The sequence below is a fragment of the Chiloscyllium plagiosum genome, chromosome 21 (assembly GCF_004010195.1).
Source record: "Chiloscyllium plagiosum isolate BGI_BamShark_2017 chromosome 21, ASM401019v2, whole genome shotgun sequence".
NCBI lineage: Eukaryota > Metazoa > Chordata > Chondrichthyes > Orectolobiformes > Hemiscylliidae > Chiloscyllium > Chiloscyllium plagiosum.
In genome coordinates, this window is record NC_057730.1 from 50,357,512 (window position 1) to 50,384,873 (window position 27,362).

The 27,362-nt window shown below is 42.9% G+C and overlaps 1 protein-coding gene across 4 annotated transcripts in view; it reads left to right on the forward strand.

Annotated features, from left to right (window-relative positions):
- rogdi (rogdi atypical leucine zipper) overlaps positions 1-27,362 on the forward strand; it is a 32,960-nt gene that overhangs the window by 448 nt on the left and 5,150 nt on the right. The window contains exons 2-9 of one of the 4 annotated variants that reach the window (XM_043712033.1): positions 7,600-7,671; positions 11,339-11,421; positions 14,582-14,636; positions 17,260-17,340; positions 20,722-20,817; positions 23,664-23,762; positions 24,379-24,492; positions 25,255-25,304. In XM_043712033.1, the coding sequence (XP_043567968.1) occupies positions 7,600-7,671; positions 11,339-11,421; positions 14,582-14,636; positions 17,260-17,340; positions 20,722-20,817; positions 23,664-23,762; positions 24,379-24,492; positions 25,255-25,304 (650 nt within the window). The remainder of the gene's footprint in view (positions 1-7,599; positions 7,672-11,338; positions 11,422-14,581; positions 14,637-17,259; positions 17,341-20,721; positions 20,818-23,663; positions 23,763-24,378; positions 24,493-25,254; positions 25,305-27,362) is intronic. The other 3 variants (XM_043712037.1, XM_043712036.1, XM_043712035.1) reach the window with 3 other exon arrangements.

Below are 27,362 nucleotides of genomic sequence, written 5' to 3' on the forward strand. Positions count from 1 at the left end.
CCCCCCCCCCCCCAATGGGGGTATGAGGTGGGTCCTGGGGGGGTAGGTATCAGAACAACCCCCATACCCCTAGAAGGGGGGTATGAGTGGGGGTCCTGATACCCCCCAGGGTATGAAGGGGGTTCCTGATACCCCTCCCCCAGGGGTATGCAGAGAGGGTCCAGATACCCCTCCCCTGGGGCGATTCCTCAAACCCTCCCCCCCCCCCCCCGGGGGTATGCGAGGGGGAGGGTCGTGATACACCCCCGCCCCCTGGGGTATGAGGTTGGAGGGTGTGGTCCTGATACACGCCCCCAGGGCTGTATGGCGAAAAGGGGTGACTGAATACAGGGTAAAGCATTCCACGTGGAGAGCAGCTACAGGATTGGCAGGGGCAGGATCTGGAGGGTGCTCTAGATGACAGGAGGGATGTTTGGAAGTGGGATTGTGAGAACGGGATGGAGTTCCTGCAGGATACTGGGTGGGAGGAGGTGTAGTTGTGAGTGTGTGGATTTATGGTCAATGTCTGTCTGGAGACTGTCACCGGAGATGGAAACGGAGAGGTCAAGAAAGGGGAGGCAGGTTTCCGAAATGGGCAGAGTGAATCTGAGGGCACAGTTGAAGGTGTGGGTGAAGTCAGTGACCTGCTCTGGTTCAACCTGGCTACAGGATGCTCCATCGATGCAGTCATCGACGTAACAGTGGAAGAGTTGAGGCACGGTCCTATTTAGGTACTGAAGAGGGACTGTACGACTAAGAGGCAGACGAAGCTAAGGTCCATCCGAATGCCCTTGGACGACACCTGGATTTGGAGGAAATGGGAAGAGTTAAAGGAAAAGTTATTAAGGGTGAGGACTAGTTCGGAGAGGTGGAGGAGGGTGTTTGTGGAGGGGGACTGAGTGGGTCTGTTGCAGAAGAAGCTGAAGGCCATCCTTGTGGGATATGAACATGTTTCAGGAGACATTCCACTCCAAAATATCCCAGGTGTCCACCTAGTTTTAACAATGGGCTTTTACTCCACTCTGTCATCCAGACAGCCCTCAAGCACATCTCCTCCATTCCCCACTTCCCAGTCACTGCCCATTTTAATACCCGTTCCCGTTCCCTTTCCAACATGACAATCCTTACCTTCCTCCATTGCCACAACGCAAATTGGAAGAACCGCTCCTCATCTTCCGCCTGGGCAGCCTACAGCTCAGGCAGGCAAAAATGAGGACTGCAGATGCTGGAAACCAGAGTTTAGATCAGAGTGGTGGTGGAAAAGCACAGCAGGTCAGGCATCATCCGAGGAGCAGGAAAATCAACGTTTCGGGAAAAAGCCCTTCATCAGGAAGGATTCAGCATTGAGTTCTCCAATTTCAAATAACCTCCCTTCGCAGCCCCACCTCCTTCCTTCCATTCCTCTGATGGACCCTTCCTTCCAGCTACCAACCAGATTCGTTCCTCCAATCGCCCCACTATCTCTACCTCACCACAATGCATCCTTCCCCCACCCTCTTTATCTGCAGCTCCCCTTACCCCCAATCCTGAAGAAGGGTTACACCGGAAACATTGACTTCTCTGGATGCTGCCTGGCTCGCTGTGTTCTTCCAGCCTCCTGCTTGTCTACCTTGGATTCCCGCATCTGCAGCTTTTTTTTTCCTTCTCTAGACAGGAGGGCAAGTACAGGAATTGGGGTTTGCTCTAGATAAAAGGAAGGCAGGTATGAAATTGCAGGTGGTGTCTAGGTAAGAGGAGGGCAGCAACTGGATTGGGAGGGGGCTGTAGATAAAAGGCCTGGATGCTACAGGATTGCGGGGAGAGGGGGTGTGTAGATAAAAGGAAGGTGGTTATCCAGACAGGGTCTAGATACCAGTAGATCAAATGCTGATATGGGGTGGGGGATTGGTCAGTTCTGATACCTTGAGGGAGATGCTGGGGCAGAAAGGGAGAGCGATGTTGGATGATTTTGGATAATTAGAGGGGGGGGGTGTGGAGAAGGAAGTGGGAGAAAGTGATCTGGTCACCTGGATACCCAGAGGCTGGATGCTGGTTACATAACAGATCCTGCTGGTGGAGCTTGCAGATACCCAGTGGAAGGAGCAGGTGCTGGGGAGAGGATGACAAGTGCTCAGAGTGGTGGATATGTAGGTACAGAATGGCAATGTGTAGATAATGCTGGGGGAGTGTGGGCTGGATTGGATATGATGGGGTTTGATCATGGGAAAGGCAGCTGTTGGATTTGAGATGGGACTGTGGAGTGGTGCACCCACTATGCATATACATTGGGTGGGGAATGGTTAGAGTCTGCGTAATAAGGGAAAGATCAGAGAAGGGAGGGTTGTAAACCCAGGTGCTCATTGAAGGTTGTAGGGTGTTTCTCCACCAGTGGAATGCTGTTAAAGGTGGGGTGTTCTTCTCCAAGTGTGTTGGGGTGCAGGGGTCAGCTTCATAACCATCTCCAGGTGCTACTGCATCTTCAGTATACAAGCAACAAAATTCATAACTGGCTGCTGGTGATAAAAGGAGAACCAAGATAAACACATTAGCGGTTGACAAGGGTGCTCTGATGTGAGAGAATGGATAACTGCAACATTGAATTTCATCTTTCCAATTATACTCACTCAAGTAATGCAGATTTTTTTTAAAGATGAGAATTGCATTCCTTTGGCAGTAATAGCCTTACTCAGCAGTGCTAATTGTCCGAAAGGTACAAACTGAATTTTCAGCAAGACTCTATCTCAAACTAAGCATCATTGCACCTTATACCTTACTAACATTTTCTATCACCTTTCCACAATAAGTCAAGGTTTTTATAATGGGGTAGTCTTCCCTCCCTTTGCGCTACCTTCCCCTTGCTGTGTTTAGAAGGCAGGGAGCAATCTGTGAGGTTAGCAAATGCACTACGAGCGCTTTTGTTGAGTAGTTTGGTTATGTTTCACCAGATATTTCAAAAGCAATCAAAAGACGGTGTGTACCAGCTTCCTTTATGGAGCTCCAGCAGCCAGCACCAATTTTGTCAAAATTGCCAAAGCCTTATTTATTTTAGCGAACTGGAGCAGTGAGCTGGATGGCCTCATTCTGTAACAATTCTGTGATTGTTACATGAATGTCTGAGCTCTGATGGGAGAGCTCGATTGCAGTGTTGGGGAATATTGAGGTTTTAGCTCGACAAAAGATTCTCTGTTCTCATTTGGTTAGTAAATGAGCTGCTTTCTCTGAGCCACTCTCCTCATGCAATTTAATAGCTTTTAGGGAAATCATGCGGTACCATTCTCCAAGTGAAACAAATTGTAGATGCGTCCATAGCTTGAATTAGCAAGTGGATTTAAAGAATGATAAAACATACATTAGATTAGATTCCCTACAGTATGGAAACAGGCTCTTTGGCCCAACAAGTCCACACCGACCCTCTGAAGAGTAACCCACCCAGACACATTCCCCTACCCTATATTTACCCCTGACTAATCTACCTAACACTATGAGCAATTTAGCATGACCAATTCACCTGACCACATCTTTTCGATTGTGGGAGGAAACCGGAGCACCCGGAGGAAACCCACGCAGACACGGGGAGAATGTACAGACTCCACACAGTCACCCAAGACTGGAATTGAGCCCAGGTCCCTGGCGCTGTGAGGTAGCAGTGCTAACTATTGAGCCACTGTGCTGCCCACACAAATATTAAATATAATTACTGAGAATGAGTGAGGTACTTTGCTAGTATAAGTAGTTTCGAAGCAGCACCAAAGCAAGTAGTCATTTGGTATAATGTGCATATTGCTGAAAAAAGACAAGTTTTATCAAAACTTTTCATTTTTGACTTATCAGGACAATTTGTTGAGAAATGCCACTATAAAGGGAAAATAGCAGTTAAAGAGGAAAGTGCTGATTGGTAGAGGTTGCCTTTGGAAATATGCTAATTAGTGCTGACTGACAGCTGCCCAGGCTTTGTTTAAATATTAAACCAGGCCCTTTGATTCTGAGCATGTCCTTGCCCTGAGAAGTGAACCAGACAATAGCTGTCACCTATTCTGTTCATCTGAAACGGTGCATGTACATATCCTTTTTGTGTGGAAAGGATAGGGCTGTGTGTTTATCTAGGTAGCTTCAAGTCTGATTGACAGCATAACTCTGCACACTCACTATTTAGCAAGTGTTCAGTTTCAGAATCATATCTAATGCTGGACACTTTGCGGTCAGTTCTATAAACGGGCTGGTTTGTTATTGTCAACATATTCCTTATTGACTACTTTACAAATTGGTAATGTAGTATATGAATTATAGTGCTGGTGATGTTATATTTCCAAAGGACTATCTGATCAGCTCAAACAGCATATTCTTACAGCCATCTGCAATTGTGAATTGTTCAGGTGAGTACAAGCTGAAAAGTGTCAATAAAATTAGTCTTTTTTTTCAGCAACACTCAAGATATCAAAAGCATAGAGAGCTTACAATTTTGTCTGTGTAAATGCCATTTATGGAAATAATAATGAGAGGAACATGATAACCTGGGCCATTTCTACTGGAGGAGAGAAGACTGGGAAGACATGTCAGGCTTTGAGCATTATTTTAAGGTTTTGATAAAGTGAAGGGGGAAAGATTGATTTGCAAAGGAGCATTACAATTCAGAAAAAGCAACAGTTGGAGTTGCAGGTGTTTAGGATAGTGAAGGAGGCATTTGGTATTCTTGCCTTGGTAAGTGCATTGAGTACAGGAGTTGAGATGTCATGTTGCAGCTTAACAGGACATTAGTTAGGCCAGTTTTGGAATACTGCCTGCAATTCTGGTCTCCCTGCAATAGGAAGGATGTTGTGAAACTTGAAAGGGTGCAGAAAAGATTTACAAGGATGATGTCAGGGTTGGAGGTTTTGAGCTATAGGGAGACGCTGAATAGGCTGGGGCTGTTTTCCTTGGAGCGTTGGAGGCTGAGGGGTGACCCTAGAGAGGTTTATAAAATCATGAGGGGCATAGATAGGATAAATAGACAAGGTCTTTTCCCTGGGCTGGGGAAGTCCATAGCTTTAAGGTGAGAGGGCAAAGATTTAAAGGGGACCTAAGGGGAAACTTTTTCGAGCAGAGGGTGGTGTGTGTATGGAATGAGCTGCCAGAGGAAGTGGTGGAGGCTGGTACAATTACAGCATTGAAAAGGCATCTGGATGGGTATATGAATAGGAAGGATTTAGAGGGATGGTTACTTAGATTAGATTACTTAGATTACTTACAGTGTGGAAACAGGCCCTTCGGCCCAACAAATCCACACCCTACCCGCCGAAGCGCAACCCACCCATACCCCTGCAATTACCCCTTACCAAATACTACGGGCAATTTAGCATGGCCAATTCACCTGACCTGCACATCTTTGGACTGTGGGAGGAAACCCACGCGGACACTGGGAGAACGTGCAAACTCCACACAGTCAGTCGCCTGAGGCGGGAATTGAACCCGGGTCTCCGGCGCTGTGAGGCAGCAGTGCTAACCACTGTGCCACCGTGCCGCCCAAATGCTGGGAAATGGGACGAGATTAATTTAGGATATCTGGTCAGCATGGACGAATTGGACCAAAGGGTCTGTTTCTGTGCTGTACATCTCTGACTCTGTGGTGGGCTTAGTTTTAAAAAAAAAATTCCTTTACAGAAGACAAAAGCAAAATACTTGTTGCTGGTGAAGGGAATGTAATATGAAGTTGGTTAGGATGTCTGGATATATTTAATTCTGTGAGCAGACTGCTAGTTCCAGGTCACTGTATCCACAGTAATAAAACTAAAATGTGACAAGTCTATAACTTCACAGCATAAATCTCTATTGTAAGGGTATAAATTGTTCTGTATTATGATTGGTTGATACTGCAGTTTGCTGATGGGTTGCTAGAGTCTATGGTATTATTGTCTGTTTTCCATTCATCTTGGGATCATAAGGCTTCAAAGCAGGATTAAGCCATTTGACGCCCTGAGGTGCTCTGCTATTCAGTAGGATCGTGATTGTGGCCTTATATCTGCTTGGCAACATCCCATAATTCTTGATTCCCTTGTCCATCAAGGATTAGTCTAACTCTACCTTGAATTAATTCATTGACCCAGATTCCACTGCCTTCTGGGAAAGTGAATTTTGCATAACAATAAAAAGTCATTACCTCTGTGACTTAAAAGGCATACCTCATATTCTTAAACTATCTCCTTGTTTTAGTCTTCCCCACAGGGGGGAACCTCCTGGTATTCACTCTTATCGAACTCACTCAGTTTCTTATATGTTTCAATAAGATCACCTCTTATTCTAAACTCCAACTTGCTGATTCTTTCTTAAACTAAGCCCTTTGTCCCAGGAATAAAGCGAATGAACCTTTTCTGAACAGATTCTCATGCAGTCATCTTTTTCAAATAAGCAAATCAAAACCCTGCACAGTTCTTCAGATGTGGGGTCACTCACAGGTTTTGCAGCTGCAGTGAAATTTCCTTACTTCAATATTCCATTCCTCATTAGGGAGCAATATGTTCCATTTGGTGTCCTAATCATTTGTACCACATCTAACTTGTAGGAATTTGTATACCCGATACCCAGATCCCTCTGCACTACCATCTATCTTTATTTTAAGTAGCATTGTTTTTCTATTCCACCTGTCAAAGCAGACAAGTTCCAGACATTTTCCCAGATTATATTCCATCTGCCACATTTGGCCTGCTCCCTTTCCCTTGTGTGCATTCCTTTGCAACCTGTCTACCCCATCATGGCAGCTTCCTTTCCTCTTTATCTTGGTGTCATTGGCAAATCTGACTACCGTGCACTCTGTCCCTTCATTCAGGTCACTGATCTGGATTATAAATAGTTGATATAGTCGCACTAATTAAATCAGTGATGTGGAGATGCCAGTGTTGGACTGGGGTGGACAAGGTCACCAGGTGACACCAGGTTATAATCCAACAGGTTTATTTGAAATTGCAAACTTTTGCTGTGCTGCTCCTTTGTTAGGTGAAATAATTAGATCATACCAACTCAAATAAAATCTATGTATCTGTACTCTGCTTCCTGTTTGCTAACCAATCCTTTATCCATGCTAATGTGTTATATCCTCATGCTTTTATCTTGTCTAGTAATCTTTTGTATAGCTTTTTTAAATCAAAAGCCAATTGGAAGTCCAAGTCCACTGCCTCTGCTGAATTCTCCCTTTACCACCTTGCTTGTCACAGAAATAAAATCACGTTGACTAAGTCTGACATGATATGACTATCAAACTATCTTAGCTGCTTAATAATACATTTTGGCAGTTTTGCTCTGACAGCTGTTCGACAAATGAGCCTGTAGTTTCCTGCTTTCTGTCTCAATGCTTTCTTGAGGAAAGGTATCACATATACAATGTTCCCATCTGCTGGAACTCTTCCAGGATGTAAGGAGTTTTGCAAAATTGTCACCAATGCCCCTCCTATATTTGCTCCAGTTTCTATAAACCTATGTTGCAAGCAGTCTGGTTCTGATGACGTGTCAGATTGTTTTACTTTTAACGGAAAACTATCTCTCCTCTACCTACCCACCAACACCAACCCCCGATCCTGTCCCCTCACAAGTGCACATACATACACATGCATGTTGTATGCAAATGATGTATGTGGTTAAATATTTATATTGTCATTTTTTGCAATATTTTAGGAGGAGGAATTTAAATGGTTACTGCGAGAAGAAGTTCACGCTGTCCTTAAACAGCTGAAGGATGTTTTAAAGGTAATGCACCTCTCTTGCATGCATGTGCTTATGAATTTTAATGTTCCATCAACAGCTGTCCAGAAACTACATTTTTAATCATGTTTACTTCCTGCTTAGCATTGCAATGTTCTGTAATAAAGCACATAACTTTAATTACATTCTTGTGTACAGATCAAATGATTGTAACCAAGTTCTTTAGACCAGTTGTCATGGATTAACTTTTATCCACAGGTCATGTTTTTGAGTGATTAACAGGCATGCTTGATGAAGGTCCAAAAGAAGATTTTCACCATGAAATAAAGTAAAAACCAGCAATGCTAAAGAATTCATATTAATTCCCTAACATTTATTTTGAAGTTTTACAGACTGTACTCATTGAAATGTACATAGTATTAACATCTTTAAACAAATTAAACTACTGTGTTGAAATTTTTCAAAATCACTCTGACCACTAAATCACTCAACAATTGGTCCCTACAACGTTTGCATTTTTCTGTATTATTAATAATTCCTGTGGTATCATTCAACAACCAGTCACTATTGATACCATTGGGCTGAATAACACTAGAATAACTGCCATGTCAACAGGCGAAAGTGAGGACTCCAGATGCTGGAGATCAGAGTCTAGAGTGGTGCTTGGAAAGCACAGCAGGTCAGGCAGCATCCGAGGTGCAGGAAAATCGACATTTCGGGCCAGGGCCCTTCATCAGGAAATCCTGCTCCTCGGATGCTGCCTGACCTGCTGTACTTTTCCAGCACCACTCTAATCTTGGCCATGTCAACAGGTTGATCTCTCATCACGGACTACACTGTCAACAAGCTCCGATCTGTTTGTGTCCCAGAAAAGCAAACGTTTGTTTTGCGAGATCCCTCTGTCTCAGGTTTTGCACTTTTACAGTCCAGTTCTTATGACTGCCTTAGCCCAGCCAGCCTTTCTTGTAAATGTGGGCAGCAGCATCTTTCTGAAATTTCTCTTTAAGAAGATTTCTGTGATTGGGGTGTCACGGTTCACTTTAATTCTGTGCCCATATACCAAGCAAGATGGAACCGTTGTGACCAGTGTTTTCACACAGCCAGTCTTTACAAGGGCAGCATTGTCATTCATCTCAGTGACTGCCTTTTGTAGTTTGTATGTCAAAGTTTGCTGGTGTATTGTCTGTATTTCCAATGTGAGCGGGCTCTTCCAGTTCTCCTCTTTATAATCAGCTGACCAAGTTGATTTTGCCATTGAGTTCAAGTGGCAGCCGCTGTGAAATATTTTACTTTTGATAAAATATTAAGTTGTATTTGTTCTTCGAGCCAGTGCCATATCTGGCTCTGAACTTGAATTCTATTTTCACTTAAGAAACGAATCTAACGGCTCCATTGATAATCGTATTACCGCTTTGTCAGTGCATATTAGCCTGTTATACCACATCCTTTCCCTCAATTGAAGCCCGTGACTCAGTCTTCCTCTGGCACATTTTGTTTTGCATCATTTCCAGTTTATTGGCTAATTTTCTTCAGTCTTGGAAATATTTAACCTCTCGCTGCAGCACAATTATCACTCGTCCTGGTGATTGCTGCAATTTTCATTTTAAACAAAACCCTGTGCTTGTTGCTGTTCAGTTGTGCACATTCATCTTGTCAATTGGTTGGAAGGTTGCCACTAGAATTGCCGGAGAGAAAATCTAAAAGTTTCTGCATGTACCTTTAATAATTACTAGTCAATAGTTAACAACCACAACACTGTTTGGTTCCTAGAAAGCTATGATTGACCTTTACATGACCAATAACTTTGATATTTATTTGCAAAATTCTGGTTTTGGGCTGAAAGTCATAAATCCATTCTTCATACTTATCGAGAAGTGCAGTTGTTCTTGCAACATCTGCTTGGGCCACATTGATTCCCTATCTGAATGAACCAATGTTTCATCAAATCATAACTGAAAGTGTGCTGCATACCAGACATTGTTATGCCCTGCATACCAGTGTGAAGGCTGTTTTCCCCTTCTCTTCATTAGGAGCTTTTAATTCGACCTTTGGTCTTTGACCTTTGTCTCCTTTTTTTTCCAGTCGTGCTTGTACGGTTGTTACTGGGAAGTTTGAAAGAGCTGAGGTCATTGCTGTGCATATACACAAATAACCAGCCTGCACTTGGAAAATATGTAATTTAATTAATAATTCTGTAATACAGAATGTAATTTTAAAAGCTAACCATTTTCTCCTTGTGAAAGAGTTTGAATACTTACTGCATTGTATCCCGATGTAAATGGTATTGACCTTGCTAAGCATCAACATCATGCTGAATCCATTTATTTTTGCTTAATCCGTCAGGATCTTTCATCTTTTCTGCTGTTTTTGTGGCAACACCTTTTGGCCAGTTAACTATTTTGTCAGCTGCGATTGAATAGCTAGGAGTTGGTTTGCGCAGAATACTGTGGATATTGGAAACCTAAAATAAGAGCAGACCAAAATGTTTAACATCTGTGTTTTGTGCTCTTATGGCGACTTTCCCATTAAGTAAGAATGGAAGAAATCCTGTCTTTGCTTTTTATTGGGTGATGAGGTAGACAGTATAATTATCATTGGGGTGGCATGGTGGCTCAGTGGTTAGCACTGCTGCCTCACAGCACAGGGTCCCAGGTTCAATTCCAGCCTCGGGTGACTGTCTGTGTGGAGTTTGCACATTCTCCCCGTGTCTGCCTGGGTTTCCTCTCAGTCCAAAGATGTGCAAGTCAGATGAATTGGCCGTGCTAAGTTGCCCATAGTCAGGGAGATGAGTTGGGAGTGGGTCGGTGTGGACAGGTTGGGCCGAAGGGCCTGTTTCCACACTGTAGGGAATCTAATCTAATCATTACACCAGAATATGAAACTGTTCAACAAAATACATGATGGAATTCATCATGAGCATAAGTCATCTCTCACCCTTGCCCGACTAACTTCCTTCCTTCTAAAGATATTATGTAATATAGCCCAGTACTTTCCTGGTGACCTTAACCTCGTCCTCCGTCAGGAACTGTGCCTCTTCACATTTATCAAGGAGTGCGGTTGCTGCCGGCATATGTTTTAAACACATTGATTCCACTATCTGATTGAACCCATTGTTTCATTAAATCGTAACTGAAACAGTTGAAGCAAATAGATTTTGCTCTCATCCAAACTTCTGAATTGTCAGTGAATATTAGCAATTCTCTGATTTGCGCACATCTTGGGACCTTATTTGAGTGATGTGTGGCCCTTTGGTCCATCAAGTCTGCATCAATCTATCTACACAAATTCCACTTTACAGAAATTGGCCCACAGCCTTGATTGTTTCGAGTGCTCACCCATACAAATTTTAAAGGTTGCGAGTTTTTATTTTGTCTCTACTACCTTCCCATGCAGGGAGAATCGAGGAGAATGTTAGCCACCATTTTAGTTCCATCAGAATCTGTTTTAACCCACTTCACCAAATCTGTCAGTCTGGGATTTTGGGAGGAAACCAGGAATTGTCAGCATATGTGTATTGCTTTTGATAATGTTGGGTGTCCTCGTGCCAAGAGGACTGGCAGCAGTTCAAGAAAGCAGCTCATAGCATCTTCAGGGCAATCAAATTTAGCCTAGCCAGTGATCCCCACATCCCATCACAAATTTAAAAAAAATGTAATTGTAATGCTTGGTTTGCTGTTTACTTTCACATTAATAATGAACTCCTCTTGTGCAGGAGGCTTCCCGACGTTTTACTCTGTCAGCTACTGGTCCTGAAGGTCAAACCAGACAGGAGAACTTCAAACTGGGAAGCTCAGCGTAAGCAGTTGATTTCAGTTTGTGCTATATTCAAGCAGCGATCATTGTCACTTGCAAGCCATGTTCAAAGAATAGCAAATTTCCTTTATCGATGCGCATCCCCGAGAGTACCCAACCGATGAATCAAATTGATGGAAAAGATTATTTAATTAAAATAAGTGGTGACTGCTTTGGATTTGGAGGCTCTGTAAAAGATTGCTTATTTCTAAATTTGTCCAAGCTACCTGAGCATTAAATGTTCTTTCTGTGATCACCTGCAAGATGCTTTGCATAGAGTGTATAGTGTGACTAACTAGTGTTTTTTTTTTGTTGTTGTTGTTGAGTTCTCTTTATTCATTTTGACCTGTTTTGGATCTTACTTTCAACTTTTGCTTGTTTCATGTTTTCCTTTCCCCTAAATCTCCAATTCTGTTTTCCTCTCTTTGTAGGATCCCTGTGCCACCAATTCCCTGAGCCAAGCCACTTGTTCCCAGCCATCTTCCAGTGCTGCTTCTCCTAACATTCTTAGGATGATTGAGTGACCAATAGTGTTCACTTTCACTTAGTTATCTGCAGTACTTTCATGTAAGGAAGTGACTTGCTTCAGTTCTCAAACTTCTTTAAATGGTCTAGCATGATGTATCTACCATTTATGAAAGGCTGCGATTAGACTTCCAAAGGAAGGTAAGCTGAAGAAAAGGTCGAACACTGAGGAAATCGTTTTGAGATTCTGAGGGCAATGAATAGTTGAACCCTGAGAAACTTGGTACCTTAGCCTCTAGATTGTTGGTGAAGCCGAGGATGGGTAGCATAGTTCTAACTTTTTCATGCTGACGATCATTGAAAAGCTTTAAAAAAAAACTGCCTGGGTGTGCGATTGAGACAGATGGTTAATTCCAAGATTTGTCTAGAAAATAAAGTGGGAAATAAGACTGTTCTGTTGAGTACAGGGGCTGATCTGATCGGGTGAAATGGTTCTATCTGATCCTGTATATTCCTAGTTTATGGGCTTAACTTTGAATAACGTTTGATTGTGTATCCCTTGATCTTTGCAGTCCTTGGTGCAGCATGTGGGCGAATCTTCATGGAAATGTGATTCTTAGAGCAACTGGTCTAATATCAGGTGGTGGTGATTGTTTCAAACATTTGGTGTTCAAGTTGGTTGTCTTTAGATTAGATTAGATTCCCTACAGTGTGGAAACGGGCCCTTCCGCCCAACAAGTCCACACCGAACCTCCGAAGAGCAACCCACCCCCCTCTGACTAATGCACCTAACACTACGGGCAATTTAACATGGCCAATTCACCTAACCTGCGCATCTTTGGACTGTGGGAGGAAACAGGAGCATCCGGAGAAACCCACGCAGACATGGGCAGAATGTGCAAATTCCACCAAGGCAGTCGCCCGAGGATGGAATTGAACCTGGGACCCTGGTGCTGTGCGGCAGCAGTGCTAACCACTGAGCCACATGGATTTAGAATCGCACAGCAGGTGTCCTCTCGAATTCCTGCCACTGTCGTGTAAAAGCTACTCAACTCTTCCCACCCTGACCCCATTTCTTTTTCTTTCTCCTGATAACATATCCAATTCCATTTTGAAAGCTGTAATTAAATCTGCCTCCATCTCACCCTCAGGCAGCACATTCCAAGTTATAACTACTCTTTATGTACAAACCTGTTTCCTCATGTTGCCTCCAGCTCCTTCGGCAATTGGTGTCCATTGGTTTTTGACTCTCTGCCAAAGGATGCAAATTCTCTCTGTTTCTCTGTCCAGAGTCCTCGTAATATTCAACACTGCTATCAAAATCTCCTTTTTGGCCTTCATTTTAATTAGAATAGCCTTAGTTTCAACAATTTACCTTTGTTACTGAAGTCCCTCAGCCCTGGAACCAATCTCCTCTGAACCCATTGTATAGTTGTTCCTTTATTTCTTAGTGTTGCCCAGAATAGGGTTCGGTACTCATTGCCAGCACTTTATAAGAGCCTTTTGAAAGCTCTTTTTTTTAATCACTCATGGGATGTGGGTGTTGCTGGCTGGGTCAGCATTTATTGCCCATCCCAAGTTGCCCCTTGAGAAGGTAGTGGTGAACTATTGTGTTCCACCACTGCAGTCCGCAATGGAGATAGACCCACAATGCATTTAGGGAGGAAATTACAGGAATCTGGCTCAGTGGCAAAAATGGGGATGTATTTCCCAGTTAGAATGGTAAGTGGCTTGGAAAGGAACTTGCAGGTGGTAGTGTTCCCACATAACTGTTGCCCTTGTCCATCTAGCTGCAAGTGGTCGTGGGTTTGGACGGTGCTGCAATCCTTTTCCCTCTGGGCGGAAGTAGTTGTGGGTTTGGAAGGTACTTTCTAAGCATCTTCTGTGAATTTCTGCAGTGCATCTTGTAAATAGTACATTCTGCTGCTACTGAATTTTGTTGTTGGAGGGAGTGGATGCTTATGGGTGTGGTACCAATCAAGCGGCTGCTTTGTCCTGGATGATGTCAAGCTTCTTGAATGTTGTTGGAGCTGCATCCATCCAGGTGAGTGGGGTGTATTCCATCGCACTCCTGACTCGTGCCTTGTTGATGGTGGGCAGGATTTGGGGAGTCAGGAGGTGAGTTACTCGAAGCAGGGCTCCCAGACTCTGACCTGCTCTTGTAGCCACTGTTTATTTGGCGAGTCCAGGATGTTAGCACATAAACCGCACTGCCTTCATTAACACTGTTACCTCATCAAACACTAACTTAAAGTTAGTTAAAACAGTAAGTATTTTTTCCTCTGGCTGAATACCACTCTTTATGAAATGGAGCCTCCCTTGATGTTAGTATTGTCAGAGAATTAGGGTGTTGCTGTCTTGCACCATGTACTGCTCTGGATGTGGCAACAGTATCCATTAAATTTCTCCCCTCCAGCAAAAGCTCATTGCACATTAGAAGTAGCAAAAGAGGAAATGTCATGTACTATTTGAAGTAATTGAGGTTATTGTATATTGGTTTCCTAGCTAAAAATCAGGAAGAGCAAGATCAAGAGATTAACTGAAGCTTTTGGTCACTATTTTCCTTGGACAATTATGATTTGTGTATACAAACCATACATATTGTTTTTTTTAATTCAGCTTAAGCATAAATTTAAATCCAACCCATTTGAGTTAAAAAAAAGTATTTTCTGAGTTTTTTTTTTGTTTTCTTTTCCAGAACTGACCAGGTGAAGGGTGTCCTTACATTGCAGGGTGATGCATTGACTCAGGCTGTGAGTACAAAAACCATGAAGATGAAGTCAACACAGACTCATATACTATACTTTTAGATCTTACTGAAAATATGACTCAGTGCTGATATAGTTTTGTTAAAATGGAACCGATCATACTGGAATGTAATGCCGTAAATGAGTATGAGCTTACGTTTAGTAATTTAAATCAATTTAGAATTAAATTAAGTTTTTATTAAAAATTATGAAACCATTGGATTTTTATGAAAATGCACCTGATTCAGTTTTGTCCTTTGTTGCATTCTGAAGTCTGCCCTGAATACCTGGCGTGGCCTACATCTGACTCCAGACATAGAACAACATTGTGACACTTAACTGGCCTCTGAAATTGCTGAGGAAGCCACTCAGTTGGATAGGGCTGGGTAATAAATGGTAGCCTTACTGACAGCATCTGCCCTGTAGTCAATGAATGGAAAGAAAACAAGCCTTTGGACGAGCACCGTGTTGGGTTTTTTTGAGGGGTTATGAAAATTTAACACACTGCCAGATTTGAATTTTCTGGGCGATTCAGGACTTCACCAGAAGTGCAGAGCTATACTTCCATTCAACAGTTCTTCCAAGGCATTGAACTGTCAGGAGTAGGATAACCATATCCCTTTTTCACAGCAGTCAGCGACCGTATTCTGATATTTCAAAGTTTGACAGCTCCCATCATAGCTGCTGTCAAACAGCAAATAGATAATGTCAGTGTGATGCTAATGTGATCAGAGTGTTGCACGCCAGATGGGAAGGATGCCAGGTAATGGGGGTAGGGTACTAGGTGGGTGGGATTATAGGGAGTAGGATACCAGGTGGGATGCCAAGTCGCAGTGTGGCAAGTTAAGTAATGCAGTGATTCGGGAATATCAGGGTGGATGGGATAAATCAGGTTTGGTTGGGTGGGCTGGTATCGTTATTGCGTCGGAGTGGTGGCACTGGGCTCATTCTTTGGGGGGATGGTGGGTTTTGTGGAGGGGAGAGGAGATCAGGTCCCAACAGGTGTAGTTGGGAGTGTATGAGCTAACTATGGGGTCAGTTGAATATGTTGCAAAACTGTACATTTGATAGTCTTCACTTTTCCCGAGTCACTGTTTTACTGAACTTCATTGCAACTGTCTGCAGTCTCCAGTTTAAATTGAGACTTTTGGAGGATTCCAGGCATCAAGGAATTTCTCATAGGAAAATGTATTTCCTGAGCAGTTCCCTCTGTGGTATGATGGGGTTTTGCAGGGTCTCCTTGTGCAGTTCCCATCTACTCTGGAATAATGACTGACCAGGAGAAAATCTACATGTGTATGAATATTCTTTCATGTCCCTTTGACTTCTATAAGAATTATGGCGTTCACCACTTTGCATTTGAAACCTGAAGAAATTCTAGAACATAGAACATTACAGCGCAGTACAGGCCCTTCGGCCCTCGATGTTGCGCCGACCTGTCATTACCAATCTGAAGCCCATCTATTCTAATGCATGATTCGGAGATGCCGGTGTTGGACTGGGGTGTACAAAGTTAAAAATCACACAACACCAGGTTATAGTCCAACAGGTTTTCTTCAATGTATAATTTCAGTTACATCACACTGCAAATTTTTGCTATATATTCTGTGTTACGATCGAGCCCTCCACAATCACCTGATGAAGGAGCGTCGCTCCGAAAGCTAGTGTGCTTCCAGTTAAACCTGTTGGACTATAACCTGGTGTTGTGATTTTTAACTTTATTGTAATGCAGTGTGTAAGATTTAAACATATTTCCCAAAATAAGGTGCTTTTTATTTGAGGTTGTTGTTAGCAATGCACAGTTTTTGCATTGTGCTGGCTAACTATTGTGAACATTGTAGATTTCCAAGTGCCCCAGTTTTGCAAATTTTACACAGAGCCAAGCCAAAACATCAGCTACCCCCATATAGAAGAAAAGAGAAAATTGGGAAGGAATTATTCTTGGCTCAGTCATGCACTGCTCCTAGAGGCAATTTCAGAGAGCATCATTTGAAACCAGGCACTTGCACGCTTAAAAGAAAACTGAAAAAATTGCGAATGCTGGAAATCAGAAACACAAACAAATTGCTGGGAAAACTCAGCAGATCCAGGCAGCGCCTGCAAAGAGAAAACAGAGTTAACGCTGCATGTCCAGTGACCCTTCCTCGGAGCCCAAGAACCTCTTAAGGCCAGAACAAAGTCTCGGTTTGATGAGGGACTAGAAAGCAAAAGGAAGAGTAACTAGATGGAAGCAGTCATTTTCCTCGATTTAAGAAAAAATCCATGGGGCCATGTTGAAGTCGTCTTGCTCAAACAAATAGTAGTTAAAAGAATGGCTACTTTTTTTCATTTGCACTTTGTTGTTGGAATAATTGAATGAAATTGCAGTTTCTAATCAGGGAGAATATTATCCTTTACTCTATGAAATATGTAATAAGTTGATAATTTTGGAAGTGAAAGCAAGCTACTTAACCTCATTGTTTCTATTTATTCATGAATAATGTATATGGCTGGAGTGACAATTGTGCTTTAGCTGTGATGTATGGACACAGCAACATCTAATTGTGCAAATATGAACAGGTCACCGAGCCCCAACTGTGTCCAAGAGGCGGTGGCTGTAATTTAACTGCATCTCTTTCCTCTACAATAGGACATTAATCTGAGACTGCCAAAACACAACCAAGTTTTGCATTGTACCTTCAGGGAGGACAAACAATGGAAACTGCAGCAGGTAAAAGCACTCTTTACAACCGCATGTTTCGTCACTGTATGTAGTTATTCATTCTTTAGTCTGGTTACTTGTTAAAGACCAAAAAGATACTATTAGGGTAATGATCATGGCTTAAAGGAGAAATAAGTTACTAGGAGTATAGTTTAATGGTGGAAGGATTAGTGGAACCTTGTGAAAAACCTTTTTACCCATATGTTGGTGGGTGTCTGAAATTACAGACAGTGTGGTGTGGGCAGAAACCCTCCAATCATTTAAAAGTACCTGGATCTGCACCTGAAGTTTGAAAATGGATGGCTCGCTTTTATTTTTCTGTTTTGACTGGGACCGAAACACTGGACTTTCTCTGTGCCTGATGAAGGGCCCTGGCCCGAAATGTCAATTCTCCTGCTCCTCGGATGCTGCCTGACCTGCTGTGCTTTTCCAGCAACACACCCTCAACTCTGATCTCCAGCATCTGCGAACCTCGCTCTCTCCAAGTTGATTTCTCTGTGCCAGACTCCTCTATGGTTTGACACTTTTTTCTTTGTGCTATTATCTAACCTATTTAAAAAGTAGACCACAACATCACTTCACCTTCTGCAGCTGTGAAACTGGATCCTTTTTTGTTACTTGCTGTTTCCTTTATTCTACCCTGAAGGGTGGAAGGGAAGTTCGGAAGGGAAAAGAAATACCGAAAATGATTTCAATAGTAATGAAAGATCTACGGATGGGAAGTTAGGTTTAATCCTGGTCCAGTATTTTCAGCAGTTATAGCTGAAACAGTTTGAACTGAAAACAGAAAATGTGTGGAGATGAGGAACAGGTTGGTGACTCTGTATGGTGAGTTCTGATTTAACAAGTCATCAGGATGAAATGTTAATTCAGTTTCTGTCTCCACAGGTGTTGTCTGACCTGCTGAGTGTTCTTTGTGAACTTACTATTGTCTAGGCCCACTTGCCCTCCAGTATGAAGTCCGTCATCTGTTTCATGCTCAGTGGTTAGCACTGCTGCCTCAGTGCCAGGGACTCAGGTTCAATTCCAGTCTCGTGTGACTGTCTATGTAGAGTTTGCATGTTCTCCCCGTGTCTGCGTGGGTTTCCTCTGGGTTCCTCCCACAGTGCAAAGGTGTGCAAGTTAGATTGATTGGCCATGCTGAATTGTCTGTACTGTCCACGGATGTGCAGGCTAGGTGGCTTAGCCATGGGAAATGCAGGGTTATAGAGAGAGAGTAAGGGGTGGGTCTGGGTGGGATGCTGTTTGGATGGCTGGTGTTGACTTGATGGGCTGAATGGCCTGCTTCCATACTAGGGATTTTCTGTGCTGCAAATCATTTTTTATTGCTTCAAATCCATTATCTCCAAGTGGTGAAAGAATAGGAGGCCATTCAACTCCTCATGTCTTAACCAGTTCTCCAAATGAGGAATGTACTTAGCACCACTTCCCTGCCTTCCAGTAACCCTGCACTTAGTTCCTTTTCAAAAAAGAACAATCTGATTTCCCTTTGAGTTCTTCAGTTGAACCTGCCTGCATTACACTGTTAGGCAGTGCATTCCAGACCTTAATCGATCATCATGTGTAAACATTGTTCTTTAGGTCACACTTTTTCTTTTACCAAATATTTTAAATTGTTCTTGTTTCTTCTTCAGAATTGAAATAAAGCTTATACTTTTAAAAAGAGGTCCTGTTGTGAATCCTGGTATTTCTTACATAAGAATGATGTGGAGGAGCCGGTGTTGGACTGGGGTGGACAAAGTCAGAAGTCACACCACACTGGGTTATAGTCCCACAGGTATATTTGAAATCGCAAGCTTTCAGAACGCTGCTCCTTCGTCGATGCCAAGAGCTTTTTAAAAAGAAATAATTGAATGAGTTGGAATGATATTGTAAACACATTTGCCTCCAGCCATACATAACTAATTGGGAATCCAAAAGTCTGGATGCCTTTTGATCAGTATAGTAAAAGTGATTAATATGCATCATAGTTGAGCACATGACCTGTACTCGGTGCATGTTTAGGGAACCTCAATCTTTTTTGTGTTAGTTTGTAAAATATGAAACTATACAGTAGTGTAAGGTTTTTGGTATTTGAGTGCTTCCTTAGCTACTGAATATCCTAAGTTCATGAGGGAGAATGAAATAGACAAATGGGTTGTGAAATTAAATAAGGTTGAGAAGACTTGTGTGGAGCAGTTGGACCAAATATCCTGTTCATCATAAATGAGAGTGGAGTACCACGGTTAAGAACTCTGATTACTGTGGGCAATTTAGCATGGCCAATCCACCTAAGTTGCACATCTTTGGACTGGGAGGAAACCAGAGCACTAGGAGGAAACCACACAGACGTGGAGAATGTGCAAACTCCACACAGTCACCCAACGCTGGAATCGAGCCCGGGTCCCTGGTCTGTGAGGTAGCAGTGCTAAACGCTGAGCCACTGTGCTGCTCACAAAACTGGAGTAGTGTTTTACTCTCTTAAAATAGTCAGTATCGCCACATCTATAGCTGGAGGAGAAAGTGAGGTCTGCAGATGCTGGAGATCAGAGCTGGAATGGTGTTGCTGGAAAAGTGCAGCAGGTCAGGCAGCATCCAGGGAACAGGAGAATCGACGTTTCGGGCATAAGCCCTTCTTCAGGAATGGGGAAAGTTTGTCCAGCAGGCTAAGATAAAAGGTAGGGAGGAGGGACTTGGGAGAGGGGCGTCGGAAATGTGATGACGCCCCTCTCCCAAGTCCCTCCTCCCTACCTTTTATCTTAGCCTGCTGAACAAACTTTCCCCATTCCTGAAGAAGGGCTTATGCCCGAAACATCGATTCTCCTCCTGCATATCCTTGGAGTGGGAGGGGGAATTGAAATGTTGAGCCACTGGGTGGTTGGGTTGGTTGGTCCGGGTGTCCCAGAGGAGTCAAATCCATCAAATTCAGCAGCGCCTTCCTAACCTGAGATCTTCTTCCCGACCTCTCCGCCCCCACCCCAGTCTGACCTATCACCCTCACCTTGTCCTCTTTCCACCTATCACATTTCCGACGCCCCTCTCCCAAGTCCCTCCTCCCTACCTTTTATCTTAGCCTGCTGGACAAACTTTCCCCATTCCTGAAGAAGGGCTTATGCCCGAAACGTCGATTCTCCTGTTCCCTGGATGCTGCCTGACCTGCTGCGCTTTTCCAGCAACACATTTCCACATCTATAGCTGGTCAGATAAGGTTGGGTTGAAACTTGGAGATTAATGGACCATGTGCACATTTTTACTTTCTAATGTATCTTGTATTTTTGCATCCATCATTTCTCGCATGGTAATATTTCTTCTAATTTGTTTTGAGCTCTTTCATCCCCCTTATCCTCTCCACCATTAACGACTTCAAATTCTTCTGTGCTCTTATCAACATTTAACGTTCTGACTTCTCAGATTCAGGATGCCAGGAATCATGTCGGACAGGCCTTGTACCTTCTCAACAGCAGAGATCAGACTTATCAGTTCAAAAGTGGCGCAGAGGTCACCAAGGTCAGTCAGATGTCAGAATTTCTGGCACAATAGCAAGTATCCTTGAATAACTAATCCCTACTTTACTTGTTAAATTACTTTCTTTTAAAAAGCCTTGTGTACCATTTCAATGGCATCAGTTATTTTACTGATTTAAATTGCATAGTAGTTTCTGTCTGTAGGTACTCTGTGTACAGATAAAATTCACTTTCAAACTATGAAAGGAAAAGAATGGGTCTGCTTTCATCTCGCTAAACCAGACACACCCCCAATCCCCCTCTTACCATCCATGCACACGTGTCTGCCTCCCACATACTCCTGTAACTGAGGTCCCAATGAATAGGAATGGGGATAAGTCAAATTATACTTCAATATTCTGTCTTACAGTCTTTTAACATTTCTTTCTAAATGTTACACTCTGCCCCAGTTTTCATAGCTAAGGGGCACAGGTGGGTTTGTTTGCTCGATCTACACTGCAGTCTTTGCCAAATTGGCAACAGGAGTGCCCCAGTTTGGTGGAGTTTCTTCCCCTATTACTTTCTGACAGCTTGTGCTCATAAACGTTACAGGGTCTTGGTGCTACACTCCCACTAATATCTTGACTCACTCTCACTATCAAACTAAAACTGTGTACAACTCCCTTGTCAGACCGCAGCTGGAGTATTGTTTACAGTTTTGGTTCCCTTATTTAGGGTGGCACGGTGGCTCAGTGGTCAGCACTGCTGCCTCGAGACACCAGGGACCTGGGTTTGATTCCAGCCTCGGGCAACTGTCTATGTGGAGTTTGCACATTCTCCCCGTGTCTGTGTGTGTATCCTCTGGGTGCTCCAGTTTCCTCCCACAATCCAAAGATGTGCAGGTGAGGTGGATTGACCATGCTATAGTGCCCAGAGATGTGCAGATTGGAGTGCATTGGCCATGCTAAATTGCCCATGGTGTTGGGTGCATTAGTCAGGGGTAAATATAGGGTAGAGGAATGGGTCTGAGTGGGTTACTCTTTGGAGGGTCGGTGTGGACTTGTTGGGCTTAAGGGCCTGCATAAATCTAACCTTAAATCTAACCTTAAATCTAACCTTAAATCTAACCTTAAATCTAACCTTAAATCTAACCTTATCTTAGTTAAAAATCACACAACACCAGGTTATAGTCCAACAGGTTTAATTGGAAGCACACTAGCTTTTGGAGCGACGCTCCTTCATCAGGTGATTGTCTCCTGACACAATCACCTGATTAGATTAGATTAGATTACAGTGTGGAAACAGGCCCTTCGGCCCAACAAGTCCACACCGACCCGCCGAAGCGAAACTCACCCCTACCCCTACATTTTGCCCCTTACCTAACACTACAGGCAATTTTTAGTATGGCCAATTCACCTGACCCTGCACATCTTTGGACTGTGGGAGGAAACCGGAGCACCCGGAGGAAACCCACGCAGACACGGGGAGAACGTGCAAACTCCACACAGTTAGTCGCCTGAGGCGGGAATTGAACCCGGGTCTCTGGCGCTGTGAGGCAGCAGTGCTAACCACTGTGCCACCGTGCCGCCCACTGATGAAGGAGCGTCGCTCCGAAAGCTAGTGTGCTTCCAATTAAACCTGTTGGACTATAACCTGGTGTTGTGTGATTTTTAACTTTGTACACCCCAGTCCAACACCAGCATCTCCGAATCACAACCTTATCTTAAGTAGAGATACACTGACATTGAAAGCAATCCAGCAAAGGTTCACAGGGCTGTTTCTGGGTATGGAAGGATCTTCTTATGAGGTCAGGTTGATTAGTTTGGGCCTGTACCCATTGGGCTTTAGAAGGAGAGGCAATTCAGGATTCTTAGGCGCCTTGACAGAATAGATGCAGAGAGGTTGTTTCCACTTGTGGGAGTATCTCAGACCAGAGGGTGTAACCTCAGTGACAGGAGTTGCCAGTTTAAGTCTCCGATGATGATTTGTTTTCCCTCAGGGCAGTGAATTTAAGGAGTTCTTAACCACAGGAGGCTGATGAGACTGTATTATTAAGTATATGCAAGGCCGAGATAGACCAATGTTTAATCAATAACAGAATCAAGGATTATAGGGAACAGGCGGGAAAGTGGAGTTGAGGATTCAGCCTGAATGATGGAGCAGACCAGGTGGGCCGAATGACCTACTTTTACTCCTAGTCTCATGTTCTTATCTAGCTATAAATAAGATGTGCAGCCTCTTTGGTGTGACTGGAGGCTGGCTGTTGGACTGTGATCCCCAGCATGAATTGATGATGTCAGAACAGGGAGAAATAAAATCCATTTTTGACAGGAAAGTCTTAATTGTCCTGATTACAAGCTGACTGGAAGGAGAAGAAAACGATTTAGTCTAAAATTACAAAATGAAACTAATTTTAACAAATGCTAATTGTAAAATATTTATAAAATGGCTCATAATCATTGAAATGTCAAAATGATAAAGTAGCAGCAGTGTATCCTTGGCTTCAGAATATTAAAAATCATTTAGTTTTCATTTATGAGCTGCTTCACTTGTAATATGGCACAATTCTCTGCTGATGTTGAGATAAACGTGACTTGCTGGCATGTTTTCTGATCTGTCTTTGAAGGTAGTGACCTTTCAAAATCATTGTGGCACACCCTCTCATTCTGCAGCTGCATTGGAAAAAAAGGCACAACTTAGCAGCTTAGCTGAGACTCTAACCCAAGAAACAAGTCAGTTTAGTAACCACAGTGAAGATAAAATGTCAGTGTAGACTGAAAGGATGTCTTTCTCACCTGCTTTTAAAGTGAAGCTTAATATTCTGTTTGCCATGCAAAAGATTGTCAATAATTGTTCATCTGTCCTAAAGCCTACCTGCACCTGATCAGATAAAGGCATTTTCTTTTTAAGCTCATGGATGCAGTAATGTTGCAGCTAACCCGTGCTCGCAATAGACTGACCACGCCTGCAGCAATGACACTCCCAGAAGTAGCCTCCAGCAGTTTGATGGTGAGCATGTATCCTACTCCTGTGACTGACCAGTGTCTTTGCCTTTGCTGCTTACCCTCCAAACCCCAATCTCCCCTCCCTCCTTCCTCCCCAGTTCTCCAATCCCACTCCCATCCATCTATTCCATCGCACTTTAACAAGTGATCATTTCAGTGTTAGTGGAAAGTCAGTAGCTTCACAGCACTGCTATAACTGTAGAATGCTGCAGTGCCAAGCAGTAATCCAAGGTTATCTGGTATCAAAATCCATGTCAAAGGTATCAGTTTTTGTTATTAGGTTTTGTCCCTTGTGATAAATGGCTTGCCAGGGAGATTGTGAATGATACTTTTCCTCCTGAAGTCAATACAAAACCAGTTACTGCATAACAGTTTGATACCTCTTCACAGTGAGTCAGCCACCTCAAATACACCAAATTTGTTGTAATGCAAACAGATATTTATCTTAATATGCCTCTTTATGACTTTTATCAGTATATTCTAATAGGTTAGGATTTTCTAGGAATAATGAGCCAAAATAGCCTTAATGATACTAAGGAATTCAACTTTCATTTCATCAGCTTAAGCTAACGTCTTATTGTTTTTATTTGTAATCCCTTCACATCTTAATTCTCTCTTAGAAAATGTTCACACCACCTCTTCCCGGCGATGTCTTTGCAAACTTCTACATTAATCTGAGTAAACTTTGTTTGATTGTCTACCAGCTCCATCTTCTGCAGCCCAATTTGAATAAGGTAATATATGACAGCAAGACTTTTACGTTACAAGTATGAAGGTTGTAAGTTAATATTTCAGGCTATCCCTTTCATCTAGGGTAACATTTAACAACGAAGAGTGTTTTGTGATCTATTCTGAATTGTGCCCAATAACAAGCTTTGTTGTTAAAGGATTGAATGGGGCCCCACGTTATTCTATTGGGGAAAAGGTGCAGATGTTCTATCCCGTGGATAGTGACGAAGCACCTTTGATGTCAGGTGAATAGTTAGTCTCTCGAGATGTTGGGAGTTATGTTTTATAAGTGATTATATCTCAAATTGTCCAATTTTCATGATGGGATGGAGTTGGGGTTGCAAAGGCTCGCTAACTAGAATTTCTATCTGAATGAAAGGGCCATATTATTCATATGGCCACGGGGGTAGGGTCCATAGGAAACCTTTTTAAGTTGCTGATTTTTCCAAAGATATTCTTAATCCCCTTGTACAGGGTCGGTTGTCAAGAACCTGCAAGATAAACTGTAAGGTGACAGAGGCAGCCAATCTCTATTGTTCCCCAGCAGAACCGTGGGGAGTGCTCAGATTGATAGGTTTGAGGATCTAACAAGTGCCAAATGATTCTCTAGCTTTGGCTAGAAGGAGGAAACTCCAGGATAACTCTCTCACTCTTTCTGTCAACATTCTATCCCAGAAGAGAAATGACTGGAAAGCCCTGTATTATAAAGAAGTTCTTGTGTGGTTTTTGGAACCATTTTCTCATAAGCTTTGCCCTTCTCCTTACAGAATTTCAAACCTGCTGGGAGCTCTGTGCTGCACAACCCAGGATCCATGTTGTAAGTGCTCCTCTGAATTTTGTATGTAGGAAATATATACGTTAATTCCATTAAGACCAAATTGTGGTTTGGTATGAAATTTCCAAGGTGAAGGTTGGAAGTTAGGGAGTATCCCAAACCTAACAATCCTTTCCATGTGCTGTATGCACACTGTTAACATTTGAAAAAGTGACACTTGATATCTGTGAATGTGGTGCATTTGAACATGAATGAAAGGAGCAGCAGGAGCCAAAGTCTGCGCCTGTCTCGCACGCTCTTTCTTTGCGCTCTCTTCACGTGTTGCATTATGAAGACATTTTATTCCTTTCAAATGGATTCAGTAGTATTTGTTTACTGTATGTATTTTGTGATGAAGAATAGATGCTTTCTGTTTTTCATTTCAGTTGCACCGTTGTGGGTATCACAAAGTGTTTGCTGTGAAATTTCAGTGAAGGACTAAAAAAGTCATTTGAAATAGGACAGGATCCAACAATTCATCACATTACCAAAACCTTGATGTTTTGCTAAAATACTGAATGGTGTTCTTTATTCTCATCTACCTTCAAAGTAGTTCCAGTGCAATGCAAGATCAAAGCAACCATGCATGAGTGCAAGAATGTCATGAAGCCTAACTGATGTTAGCTGATTTGCAACTTGACATTCCTGATGGATCTTTCTGATCTATATGGATGCTTCATAAGCTAATTGTTTTTAAAAAATACATAATAGGCAAGGCCACAATTGACAATTATAATAAAAGCTATATACTATACATGCTGATCTGAAATAAACATGGTGCTGGCGAAACTCAGCAGGTCTGGCTGTGGCTATGGAGAAAGAAACTTAGTTGACATTTCAAGTCCAATTTGGCGTCTTCGGAACTGAAGGGGGCTGGGAAAATGGGTTTTAAATGAAACTGCCATTTTATTGCCACTTTCAAAATAGAAGATTCATGGGATGTAGCATGGGGTCTCCAGAATGAATGTAAAACCCTAGGCTTGTGGACGCACTTACTAAGTCGCTGTCGAGAAGCATTATCAGGGCTGTTTAGGTTTTTTTTTTGCTGACTTAAGCAAACCACTGCGTTATTGCATGGTCTTCCTAGATTTTCCCTGGGATCAAATTCCATAATACAATCCATTTTTCTCAGTAGGAGCAAATTACTGCAGATGCTGGAATCTATAACGAAAACATAAAATGCTGGAAATCGCAGCAGATCAGTCAGCATCCATGGAGCGACAGCAAGCTAACATTTCCAGTTAGACAGCTCTTCATCAGAGCTGCAACTGATGAAGTCACCTTGACTCACAACTTTAGCTTGCTGTGTCTCCTTGGATGCTGCCTGACCTATGTTTCTCAGTATTGTGTTATGGACATGGTGCAGCAGGCAATGTTGCATTTTGGCAATTGCACTTTTGAAACGAATTTACAGGCATATCTCTGCTCTTGCAGCAGTCTCCTCTCTTTATAGGCACCTTGCCGTGACTCAGTTTGAATATGGGGCATGGGGTTTGCAACTTGTCTTGCCTACCTCCTCAGGTTCACACCGTACATGTGCTGCCCAAGTTGGTTTTCAGGAGCAAGATGCTTCTCTGCGGTGGAGATGCACAAGGTCTCATCTCTCCTCTTGTCTGTGAATGGCATGCACTCATTCAGATATCAAAGAGGCATTTGGATGAATAGATGAATAGGAAGGGTTTGGAGGGATATGGGCTGGGTACTGGCAGGTGGGACTAGATTGGGTTGGGATATCTGGGTCGGCATGGATGGGTTGGACCGAAGGGTCTGTTTCCATGCTGTACGTCTATGACAAAAGAGAAAATGCCATCAAAGGGGGACAGGAATCTTGCACTCCCTACACTTCCTCCCTTGGTTCCAGTAGTCCAGTTGCAGCTTATAAACTCAGCTCTAAATTGTTGGAGTTGAAATTCCAGGATAGGCTGCCACTCTAATGTGACCACATCAAAGACCATCCTTTGCATGAATAGTGAAGCACACAGCAAGCGCTATCTTTCTGAACTAAAAAGAACATGTAATATTAGCAAATAAGTAATTTTGATGTGTATTCCTCATTGTGTT